This window comes from Spermophilus citellus (assembly GCF_964194105.1).
Source record: "Spermophilus citellus genome assembly, chromosome: 1".
In the NCBI taxonomy this organism is placed as follows: Eukaryota; Metazoa; Chordata; class Mammalia; order Rodentia; family Sciuridae; genus Spermophilus; species Spermophilus citellus.
The window spans coordinates 227170761-227184070 of record NC_138182.1 but is presented as its reverse complement, the minus strand read 5'-3'; the positions used below and the strand labels follow the sequence as shown (position 1 = coordinate 227184070).

At 30.6% G+C, this 13310-nt stretch overlaps 1 protein-coding gene across 1 annotated transcript in view; it reads right to left on the bottom strand.

Annotated features, from left to right (window-relative positions):
• Positions 1-13310, bottom strand: part of FCHO2 (FCH and mu domain containing endocytic adaptor 2) — a 135698-nt gene that overhangs the window by 45852 nt on the left and 76536 nt on the right. The window contains exons 9-11 of the mRNA XM_081285988.1: positions 10402-10446; positions 8686-8758; positions 5123-5147 (exon numbers count right to left, since the gene is read on the bottom strand). Of these exons, the coding sequence (XP_081142114.1) occupies positions 5123-5147; positions 8686-8758; positions 10402-10446 (143 nt within the window). The remainder of the gene's footprint in view (positions 1-5122; positions 5148-8685; positions 8759-10401; positions 10447-13310) is intronic.

The window sequence follows — 13310 nt, the reverse complement described above, 5'->3', positions numbered from 1 at the left end:
ATGGCCCAAGTGTATCAATTATATAAACTAAAAGGCTTCTGCACAGAAACCAGAGTTAAGAGAGATCCTACAGAATTCACCCAGTAAGGAATTAATATCCAGAATACATAAGGAACTTAACAACTCAACAGTAATAAACCACTAAAAATCCAATTTTTAAAATGAGTAAAATGATCTAAATAGACATTTCTCAAAATAAGATATACAAATGGCCAATAGGATAGGAAAAAACACTCAATTTCACTAATTAAGCAAATACAAATTAAAACAACAATGAGATATCTCACTGTAGTAGAATAGTCATTATTAAAAACAAACAAAAATAACAAATGCTTGTGAGGATGTAGGAAAAGGGCTACTCTCATACACTGTTAGTAAAATTGTAAAATAGTATAGCCATATGAAAACAGCATCATGTTTCCTCAAAAAACTAAAACTAGAACTATCATATGTGTCAATTTCAAGATTACATAAAATCCAAAGTAAAGGAATTAGTATATCAAGGAGATATTTGCATGTCCATGTTTACTGCAGCACTATTTTATAATAGCCAAGGCATGGAATCAGCCTAGGCGCCTAGGTGTCCATCCACAGATGAATGAATTAAAAAAAAGTCACACACACACACACACACACACACACAATTATTCAGACACAAAAGGAATGAAATTATGTCATTTGCAGCAAGATAAATTAGCCTAGTGAAATATGATCTGAGTTACATGTATGAGCTAAAGAAATGAAGGTGGTGAATTGTTAGTTACTCTAATCTGATCATTTACCATTACATGCATGTATTGAAATATCACACTATAACACATAAAATTGTATGATTATGTATTGATTAAATTTTTTAAATTAGACAGGCATGGTGTCACACACCTGTAACTCAGGAGGCTAAGGCAGGAGGATAGCAAATTCAAAGTCAGCTTCAGCAATTTCTTGAGGCCCTAAGCAACTTAGTGAGATCCTGACTCAAAATATTTCTAAAAATGAAAAAAGGTTGGGGATATGGCTCAGTGGGTAAGTGCCCCTGGGGTTCAATCCCCTGTACCAAAAGAAATTTTTAATTATAATTTTTAATGTATATAGTTATGAAAAATTATATAACTACTAAAATAAATAATACAATTTTTTAAAAAGAGATTGGCAAAACAAATTTAAAAAGTCATGTTTCAACTATATAAGAAACTCACTTCAAATTTATAATAATATAGGTAGGCTGAAAGAAAAAGGATGGAAAAATATATCATGAAAACATTAATAATAATTAAAAAGGTAAAAGTGGCTGTCTTGGTATTAGATAAAGCAAATTTTAGAAAGAAAATTACCAGGGCAGAGAGGAATATAATGTCCACACAAAAACCTGTACACACTGTTCACAGCAACTTTATTTCTAACAGCCCAAAATTGAAAGCAACTAAAATCTCCTACAATACATGAACAGTTAAAACTTTGGTACATGCATTACAAGGACTACTACCTAGCAACAGAAAAGAATTAATTCTTAATATACACAACAACCAGGATCAATTTCCAGAGACTTGTGCTGAGTCAAGAAGAAAAAAAACAATCTCAAAAAGGTACTATGTGATTACCTTTATATAATGTTCCTGGATGACAAAGTTATACAAATGGAGAAGAGATTAGTGGTTGCCCAGGTTAAGGAGCATGTGGGGAAAGAAGAAAAGCGCCTGGTACAGAGGCAACCAACATGAGGGATGTTTGTGGTAATATGAATGTTCTGTTTTGATTCAATTCTTTATATTCTAGTTATATACTTTACTGTAGTTTTGTAAAAAGTTACCATGGGGGAAAATAGAATCCAGATACACAACACTGTATCACAGATACACAATATTGCTCTATACTACATTTGCAACCTTCTGTAAAGCTATAATCATTTCCATATAAAAAGTGTTTTAAAAAATTTAATTTTTTTTTAAAAAGGGGAGTTTTGGTTTTTCTTAAAACAGTTATTCTAAATGTACTAGCTTTTCAATGCTAGAACTATTCAAAGAAATCTGATATTAATAAAACCTTAGACTGGCAAGTAAGGTCAAATTATAGGTGTGCCCTAGTAAGACAAGGGCACATCTATATTTACAGTTACTAGGGAGGCTGAAGCAGGAGGATCACAAGTTGAAGGCCAGCCTAGGAAACTTATACCCTGTCTCAAAATAAAAAATAAAAAGGGCTTGGCATGTAGCTCAGTAATAAGAGTGCTAGCAGAGCATGCACTAGCTCTGGGTTTAATACTCAGTACTGCAAATAAAAAAGCATAACATTTAATTAAAACCTATACATTGCCTCGCATATATCATTAGACATTCAATCAAAAATTTCTACATAGGGCCCACATCGCTGGGGTGACGCATTAGATAGAAACCAGTATGAAGAACAGGCAACTTGATCCACCAATTTTAAAGGCAGATATTGTAGTAGTATAATAGTAATGGTGATTTTTTAAAAATACCTACTATAAGGGAGCTCAATATTCAATGGAATGTTTTGAAATTTCACTCTGGCACTGGGTTTATTAGCCAAATTAAAAAAAAAAGGAGCAATTTATATTTCCTTGGCCAACTTTCAAAAGATGCAATCCCCCAAATTAATTTTTTAAAATTATATACACTTTAAAAAAATAAGAAATTAACAATAAATAATTTTTCTACCAAGAGAGCCTAATTATTTTAAAAATAATTAGTAAGACAAGGGCATGATCAGGTCATAAATAAACAATAATTAGCCATAAATAAAAGGAAAAAATGAAAATCTTTCCATGCTCAAAGGTAACCACATTTAAGTGTCTTATAACTCATTGAAAAAAAAGGTAACCAATATACCTACATATTTATATTACTTTTAAAATAGCAACTGCTTCAAAGACTATACTATCTTTTAATTGGTAAGTTCTTTCCATATCAGCAGACACAAATCAACCTAATTCTTTATAACATCTGATTATTACCCTGTCAAGTGAATGTTTAATAATTCATTCATCCATTTCTCATTTTGAAGGATGTCTTGATGTTCCAGTTTTTTGCTAAGTATAATATAATGTTGGAATTAATATCAATTTCTCCCTTCTCCCTCACCTTCTATAAATGGATATGCCTTAGTTAAGAGTGTGTTACTACTATGGTGTACACTACAGAGATATGATGTTTTGTGAGTACAGCCATTAACAGTAAATTCCTAGCAGGGAATTACAAGGTCAAAAAGAATGTTCACTTCTTATTTGGGGTAATATTGTCAAATCAATTGACTACCAATTTACATTTCTACAAATTAAATTGAAAATACAATCGGAGAGATAATATTTTCATTTTAATTTGCTTTAGTTCTGAGTTACATTTTTTACAGTTATTCCAGATTTTTATTTTTATAAAACTGCCTATTTTCATCCTGAGTATGTTCTTTTCCTACTAGGCATTTTCTTGACTTTTGTACTAATATAAACAAAATTTTTTTTATAAATTAAAGTAACTAGCCTCCTGTCACATGTCTTGCAAATATACTCTCCTGGTTTGCCTTCAGTGATTCAAATCATCTCATGATATATGTTTTTTAATTTTTATAAGTTTTTCATCTCTACACAAATTAATCAATCTTTTCTTACATGGCATTAGAATTTTGTGTTCTCTTTAGCCTTTCCCTAACCAGGAATGTACTGGCTAAACTTCAAAATTGTATAATAACTGATCATAATGGAAGAGTATCAATCAGCTGAGAGAATTATATCTAATTTAAGAGAGTATATGTAAAATAAAACATGAAGTACTAAATAATTTTATTCAATGTTTCAATCATCAAATAAATTCTATGATAATCAACTGAGAAATAAAATGCATGATGAGAACTGCAGTAAATGTAAAACACATCTGCTTTTTTATTAATTGGTTAATAAGGGCATCAAATACTAAGGTAAAGATACATTGTATCTCCAGAAACATTCTAATGATTTTTAACTCAGGAAGCCTACTTCTTAATTTTCATATGATTCATTAATAAATCATAATTTTCTTATTTTAAAACTGAAATTAAAAGTACCTAAGTTACAGAAAATACAATATTTTACAAAATATTTTTAGTTTTTTTAAATTTTAGTTAACCATTCTACTGTAAAAGATCAAAAAGCTTTAGGGTCAAAGGAAACAACAGTTATGCAAGCAAGAATGATAACCTTAAAAGAGAGAATATTTGAAACTCCTATACTTATCAATACAATCAGTATCTAAGGAACAGTTTGAAAAATAAATCTGTCTACACTTTATTTCAATCTACTCTGCCACTGAACCCACTTGGCATTTCATTTAATATCTTCTTTAATTATATATAAGGAAATACATTTAACCAAGAAATATAAATAAACCTCCTTTAAAACAAAAAATGCAAAAAAATACTGACCATGTTTGTTGTTTCCAAAATGACAATGTTTTAAATGAAACTCAAATACATGAACAAAAAGGCAGTATTTTAATAGAGCTAAGACTAAACTAGTAAAAGCACTATAATTTATAAAATAAAAGATGCAGATAGTCTATCTGGCATGTTTCCCTTGAAAAAGAATAATGATACAGCATTGCTCCAATTCCAAAAGTTAAATATCCACTTTTAAAAGGTAGTTGAAAAATACTAATTCACGGGAAAGTCATCTGGCAATGTTAAACCAAAGATACATTTTTTTTAGACACTTTAAAATTTTAATGTAATCATATATATAAGATACTACTGAATCTCTGAAATTTTAACATAATTTTGACAGATCTTTATCATATATGCACAGAACATATGAAATGTAAAATAAAATCAAAACTTCAATCTGAGTTAATTACATCAATACATATTGACAGATTTGATGTGTTTCTCAACTTTAAAAGTAGGTTCTCTTTACCTGAGACAAAGGAGACACTAAGGAGCCTCAAAAGTCAGAAAACAAGTTATTTTTAATGTATAATCCTGACAAAGATATATTTTTAAAATAAGTTTAATAGTGAATTTATACTAACATGGTTAGTATTTTTCTTGTGTTTTAAAGATCTATTAACAATTCAAACATGCTAGTTTTTTTCTAATGAAAAGAACTAATATGAATTATATCAAAGGTAAATCTACTTACAAGTGAATCTGCATCGGGGCATTCCCTATTAAAACAAAGAATCAAAAACATTCAACTATTAGAACTGTCACTTATTATGCCATATTTAAAGTATTTATTTTGGTACATAAACATAACTTTTACTTAAACTCTACACAAATATTTAGAGAAAACAAATTATGAAGATTAAATTATACCAAATTATTTTAAAATTCAAAAAAGAAATTCCTATACCCATAACACCTGACAAAAATAAAAATAGCTTTCAAACATGCTAAAAATTATTTTCAAAAGTACTTCATTCCATGGATACTAATACTTCATACCAAAGAAGCTGGCAGTTCCATAAGGCTTTCTAATGGCTTTTAATTCTCCAAGTAGAGAAAGTTTTTGTTTGTTTATTTTAAATTCCTTTGGCAGAAGGAAACTTGGCTTTGAAAAGTAAGGTCTATATTTAAGGGAGCAAGTAGTCTAAAACTTTAAAACTAGTGGATAATTTATATTTATTGGTAAATAAAATTTTAAAATATTTAAACACTTCAGTTTCATTTGAAGTACTTTTTATAACTTGGCATACACAGAAGTTAAAACTGGTTTTCTCCAAACATGCTGAACAAGAAATCTTGCCTTTGGTGTAACTTTGAAGTCTAACAGAGTATGTAGTTGAGAACTAGTATTCTATCATGTATCTGATGAACAAATATTGAATTTTCATATAACCTAGGGAAAGCTATTATTTTAAATGTTAAACTAAAATAAAAAGATCAGAATACAATTAAGTCCACTAAGTTCATGAGTAATAAGGTTAAAAGAATTTCTATGTATATAATCTAAAACAAATGTACAATAATTGAGAGTTCAAACTTAAAAGGCATTTATACTTTTTACTTAAAATAATTAATGCATACAATATAAGAATCTTATAGAAATAGGTATTTTTCTGGTCTGTGCTTAGAAAGACTAAGCACAGACCAGAAAAATATGCAAATTTAAGAGTTATGTTAAAGGAAGACAGGATGAAATAGATTTACAAAGGAAAAGTACAGATCACTACACTGCTCTTAAACAAAATGGAAACCCCCAATAAATAGGGTAAATGCAAATCCCGTGTGTTTTTATATTCACTTAAAAGCCACTTTAAAAAAGTCAGGAACAGTGACACATGCCAGTAATCCCAGCTAAGGAAGCTGAGGTAGAAGGACTGCTTCAGTATGAGTTCAAAACTAGTCTGGGCCACAAAGCACATTAGAAAGACCCCATCTCAAAGGGGGGCAAGGAGTCACTGAAAATTGCAGTTTAAAATAGTTTTCTTACTCATACGTAAGGAATATAATATGAAAAAAAAATGCATGCTTTGAGGTAATGTTCCAGAAAAGACACAGTAATAATATATACAATTCTTCTAGAGAATTAAATCAATGAAGATGTTAGAACATTCTCATATTCTCCTTTTTTAAAGATACATTTAAACATAAAGTGTTAATGTTCCAAACAGTTTATTCTTTGGCTTTGAGCCAGAACTCTCAAGTCTGTGTGGTAAAGCACACATCTTATCTGTTTGCCTTCATGGTAAGCAGTATGAGACCTGCAGATAAAGCTCTAGGAAGTGTAAAGTCTGAGCAGGACTCATCTATCATAATTACTGAACACTTAAAAGCTTTCAGGCTATGAAGAAAGGCATGCCAAGAGCCTCTGGCATTTCAAGCAAAGTGAATTCTCACATTTTTCCTGCCAAGAAGTTTGAAAGAAGGTGATGGTGTTACAGTGGCTTAAGCACTGACTTTCTGTTCTTGTATTGTCTTTTGTTAAAAGAAAAAAAATCTAATATCCAAGTGGCTTAATAATCCTACCGGAATTCATTGATCATGAAAATAATTTCCAAAGCATGGCATTTAAAATTATAAGTTCATTGAGTGAACAGTAGTGAAAGCCAGACATGATAAAAAGATCTTTATTTAAGGCTATTATTCTTTACAATATAGTCACTAGCACATAAACTGGCTACATTTAAAAAAAATTTACTTAACAAATAAATTATTTAAACTTCAATATGTATTTTCAATATTGCAAAAAGAAATTAGGTTCCATCCTCTTAGTAAAATATCACCTTCATAAATGCTTAAGAAAAACATTAGAAGAAAAGATGCTATCCACAAATATATAAATCACTTTGCAATGCTTTTAATTTTTGAACCAAATTAAGGAAAAAGAAACAGACATTTAGAAAAGGAGAAACTCAGTAACTAGATAGGAAGTAAGAATACTCAATGCACAAATTATTCTCTCATGTTGAAAATATGAGCAACCAATCAAAATATCATAAGAGTTCTACTGATTATGCTAAAGAAACAGGGATTTTAAGCTTATTTTCAGATAATATTCCTGAATTAACAAATCATTCAAGCCTTTTGATTAGTATCTCTTCAGTTTAAACAGACTGAGTAATTATGGAAAGGAAGATTCCTTTACTTTGAGTTTGTCTCTGAATAATCATAGCTCCAAGTTTTTTCAAACCTAGGCTTATATTAGGAATGCTTATATAGGTTGCTTAAAATGAAACACAACAAAAACTATGCTGAGGTCTCATGCCTAAAGAACAAGATTTAACTGGTCTGAGTGGCCACCCTAAGTAAGTTTATTTTAATATCCTAAGAAGTTTTAAATATAGCCATGGTAATTTTGTTTGGCTAATAATATTAATTTATTATATGCTAATTATATATTCTTTGTATACTATTTTCTTATTCTTAAAAGAAGATAAGTCAGATGTGTAAGAAGACTACATACTCCATCTAAAAATGAGAACTTCCTATAAATGGTAAAATATGTTAAGGTTTCCCTCTCTTGCTGTTCAACATTTTCCACTGATATATACATATATCTCTAGCTTATAGCTTAGAATTGTCCAGGAAGATTTTCATCAAATAGTTGACCAGAGATTTTATTTTAGATAATAAGATTGTCGGATTTTTTGGTTTTTCTGCCTTTTAATTTTTAAAAACATGCATGTATAATTTTATAAAAATCAGAGTATTTTAAAAGTTTCAATTTCAAGACACTAAAGATTTCATCTATAATGTCTTAAATTATTTTTAAATTTTTTTTTAGCTGTTGATGGACCTTTATTTGTTTATTTTTATGTGGTGCTGAGACCCGAACCCAGTGCCTCACACATGCTCAGCAAGCACTCTAACACTTGAGCCACAGCCCCAAACCCAATGTCTTAAAATTTTTAAGTAATTAAAAAGTAATTAACTAGGGCTTAAGTTGTGGTTCAGTGGTAGAGCGCTTGCCTTGCACGTGTGAGGCACTGGGTTCAATCCTCAGCACCACATAAAAATAAAAAATAAAAATAAAATAAAGGTATTGTTTCAATCTACAACTAAAAAAAAAAAAAGGAATTAACCAATATTCTAACCAAAGGAACTGGCGAATATATTTACAAAATAGGTTTGCTTTTTCATACTTTAGATATATATTTTGAGTGATTTCCAAATGACTTTTTTCTTTCCAAATTCAAAACAACAACAGTCTTATTCACTTATAACAATGGAATAAATTTTCACAATATTTAAAATACTTACACAGATTCTGCATCCTTTTCCTTTTTAATTATTCCTGGCAAAGCAAAAGTCTTTCTTTTCCTTGGTTTTATGCCTTTAAGATAAATGTATATTGTTATAGAAACACATCTGCTCCTAATAAATATATTAAACTTATGAAACACTTTTTTTGTTTTCGACAGGATTTGTTTATAATTGTTGATGCTAAACGTGGATGGAAGAAATAAAATTATTAACCTTTAAATTCTAGTATTTATCCTAGCATCTCAGGACCTGAATCTGAGGAAGGAGGAACGTTCAAAGCCAGCCTCAGCAACTTAGGATGGCCCTAAAAACTTGGTGAGACCCTGTCTCTAAATAAAATATAAAAAGGGCTGGGGGGGCTGGGGTTGTGGCTCAGTGGAAGAGCACTCACCTAGCATATTCGAGACCCTGGGTTCAAACCTCAGCACCACATAAAAATAAATAAATAAAACAAAGGTATAAAAAAGGTGGGGGGCTAGGGATGTGGCTTGGTGGTTAAGTGCCTCTGGGTTAAATCCCTGGTTCCAGAAAATAAATAAATCAACCCTAGTATTTAAACACAATCATAGTCTGTTTAAACTTTTCTTCATTTATTCTTAGCCTATTATTCACCAAAAGATTATAGAACATTCACTTAATCAATGAAATTCGCTTTCCTCTCCTAAGTGTCCCATAAGTCACCTCAAGCAAAATAAGCACATGGAGGTATCTGAAAATTTTAAAGAAAGTACAATACTCATTATATTAGATTTTGTTATAAAAGCAGGTCAGATCATGATCCTTGTCCAGAGGGTCACAAATTATAAATGTGTTGTTTTAAATAAAAAGATAATAGAGCTGAGGATGTGGCTGGGAATGAGTGCTTGACTAGCATGTGAAGACCTTAGGTCCAACCCTGATCCCATGAAAAATTTTAAAATTAAAAAAAAAAAAAGGCCAGCCAATCCATTAGAAGAGAGATATGAAATGTCAGTAGTAAGGCATTCTTATGTCCATATGTTATCACTAATACTATAAAGGAATATCACTAATTTTATCTACCAGCACCAAAGAGAAAAAAATCATCTTTGTTCTTTCTACTATGTCAATTCCTCATCCCCTAGTTATATAAAAATTAAAAATTAAGAGTCAGTTATGCTAGTAATTGTTGATGGAATTCAAGTGTACTGGCGAACAGTAACAAACCTTCAGTAACCTAAGTTAATCTCTCATTTCAGACTAAGAAATTCAAGAGTTTTGGTTTTGTTTTTTAACTCAGCCAGAACAAGAATACAAGTATCATGATGGACTTGCTATCATGCAAAACAAACCCTAAACATAACACAGGATGATATGCTAAAAATCAACTTTTTTATTCTCATAGTATAGGTATTATATTTTATTATTTTCACTTTGCAATAAAAAGTTAAGGTTCAGAGAACTTAAAATACTGTTTTCCAATAGGTAGTGAGTGTTAGAAGGCTAGGTCCCAGGGCTACTGAGAACCCCAATAATAAACTTAGACACTATAACAAATAATTTTTCCAAACTCTTAGGTAAGGATTGGAAAAAACAGAATATTACTTTCAAATTATTTCTAGTAGCTCACATTCAGATTTTTATGTCACTCCACAGGCATGGTAACAGCTATGGCTAGCAGCCCCTCTTTGTTTACTAAACAGATGACACTAGCTGTTGCCATGTGAGTTAGCACATTATAAGACATCAACTTACCTTCAACTGCACTAGCAGGGTCACATTCTTCAAATTCAATGAGGCCTGGGGAGTAAAAAAAAAAGAATAACTAGTAGAAAATGATTATTGGATAAATTCCATTATAATACATCCTTGTTTTTTACATTTTTAAATTTTAATGTAATTGACAAGACTGTTCTGTAATGTATTCCAGTGTTATTAAAATATAAGTTGATATTAATTAATACTAATTTAAATATCAGAAATAAGTCTTGTAAAACAAATAATCCTAACAGTGAAAAAACTTGAGAATAGCCTATTATGATCACAATAATTTACTGGATACTAGAGAACTGAAGACGCAGATTTAACATATACTTTCTGCTTTCAAAGAGCTTTAGCATAGTTAGTAAGAGAAAATAAAAATGGTAAGAGGCAGCTGCTAAATCCTTGGCTATGCTCATGGGAAAAACAGGGGTACCAAGATGGTAAATACTACTAGAATGTAAGCTTGGGATCTCATCTGTCTTGGTCACCACTATATCCCCATTTCCTAGAACAATGCTTAGCAAATATGAAGACTTCAGTAAATATTTGTTAAATATATCAATTAATTAATCACATGCTAGTTAAGTGGTGGCTCTGGGATTATAACACACACACACACACACACCGGTAAACTGGTCTTACATGAAAATTAATTTAATGCTAGTATGAGGGATAGGGTGTAGAAAGGAAGAAGATGGTAAAATAGCCATGAAATGAGAGAATTGCTGAGACTAGACTTAAATGTCATAAAATAAGATATATTTCATATATGGAAAATACTATACTATTTAAATAGGAAAGCAGCAAAAGCATGATTTTTCCCATTGCAATATCCTAAAAGCTAAACATCAGTCTAAAAAACTTATCTCACTAAACTGACATATTAGCCCGGTTATACTATGTAAGTTTATGAAAGCCCAGAATTTTTGTAAAATAATTTTTAATTTATTAATGGTAACTGGTATAACCTGCAATGCCAACTTAAAAATAGAGACTAAAGAAAAAATGACAAGAGGATCTGAAGAAAAAATGATAGAGAATTTATTTAATAGTTCTTGTGAAATATTAAGCTTAACTATAACTATGCTAATTCATTATCAGAGGTCTCATTGATCATTCTATTATAAAAAATCACTGATCAGCAAGAAATATTTCTCTACAACTAGGAGAATCTACAAATATTTAGCCAATAGACTAAGAGCTCATTTTAGAGAGGGGGATAAAGATAAAAATAAAAAACACCAATGCCAAACAATCTGCATTATTTACAAATTACATTTACTTTTACAACATCATCTCAGTAACTGTGGTATAAAAACATCTTTTTAAAGATCTCTGGGTGAATTTGTATATGTAAAAAGAGTAAATGTATCCTTTAACTATAAAACCAGTCTTCAAACAAAAGTCCACATTTCTTCCTCAAAAACCCTTTTCCTATGTAAACATATTTTGATTAATTTCCCCTTTGCTTCTAAAAAGCCTCTAAAATCTATTCAAAATAAGAAAATATCCAATTAAAATATTCAAAATAAATATTTTTCAAATATAAAATGTCAAATCCTTTCAAGTTATAAAATTTTAAGTACCATCCATATAAACTTTTCTTCTAAAGGCAGAAATACCAAGTTTCTAATATAATAAAACTAAATACAATCTTCAAAAAAAAAAAAACCATTAAATCGTGTACAGAAAGATTTTCTTTCTCAAATGCATATGCTCTACATGTTCCTTCACATGGCAAGGCTTTGCGTGCCTGGCTCAGTGCCAGTTGACAGCTCAGCTGGATATCAATGCACAGACTGTCCCCCCTTGAAGCATGTCACTTCTGAACTATTTCACAAGTGGAAAGTTTATTCAGCATCTCTCTCAAATGCAGTGTACTGCCCATCATTCTGCTATTTAATCATAAGACTAGTTATTTTTTTGACAGTACTAAAGCCAGAGTAAGAGTCTTAATGAATAGTTCGCTACAACTGGAATTTTGACTGTTTTAGACTCAATTAATTCTGTTGTCAATATTAATAACTGCTCTTAGCACTTAGATTTTATGCTGGGTCACAAGGGCAATTTAGTTTATATAAAAGTAAATAAAACCATTTTGGTTCTGTCTCTTGATGCTCTTATCACACATTATCTAAAAATGCCACTATGAGTTCAATTAAACTCAAAAGAAAAACTGTAAAAGGTCATCAATTTAAAGCAAAACAATTCTTAAATATGATGCTTTAATCAGCCGTTTAGAATAAATTATTGCTACAAAAAAAAGCCATCAACCTAATAAATTCATCCAAGCCTAATTTGGATCAGAACTTTACAAGAGGAAAAGCAACTTACTTAACATTAATGTTTAATCATCACAAATGTTCTATGGAATGAGACAAAGTATAAAATATGTGAAATACTGAATTAACAGTCTCCACTGCTTTGGAATCAATCCTATATCTCAAAGCCACCAATATGGAAAATTTGCAACTTCATCAAATTAAAAACTGGCCTCAAAACTTGATTTGAGTACCTAGGCTACTCAAATCAAGCACATTTCTGCATATTCCCAATAAAACCAAAGAACATCTGATTCTAATTAGAGCCAAGTTAAAACATATAAACATGCTTAGACAGCTGGGTGTGGTAGTGTACATCTGTAAGTCCAGCTACTCAGGGGACTGAGGTAAGAGGATCACAAGTTGCAGCCTGGACAACTGACCAAGTCCCATCTACAAATTTTACAAAAGGGCTGAAGACACAGCTCAGTGGTAGAGGGCTTGCCTCACAATGCAGGAGGTCATGGGTTCAATTCCCAGTACTGCAAAACAAACAAGTAAATAAATAAAACATGTTCATACATACACTCAAAGTCTAATGAAGGGATGTGCCTGTGTAGGGTGAGGGGTTGACTAATA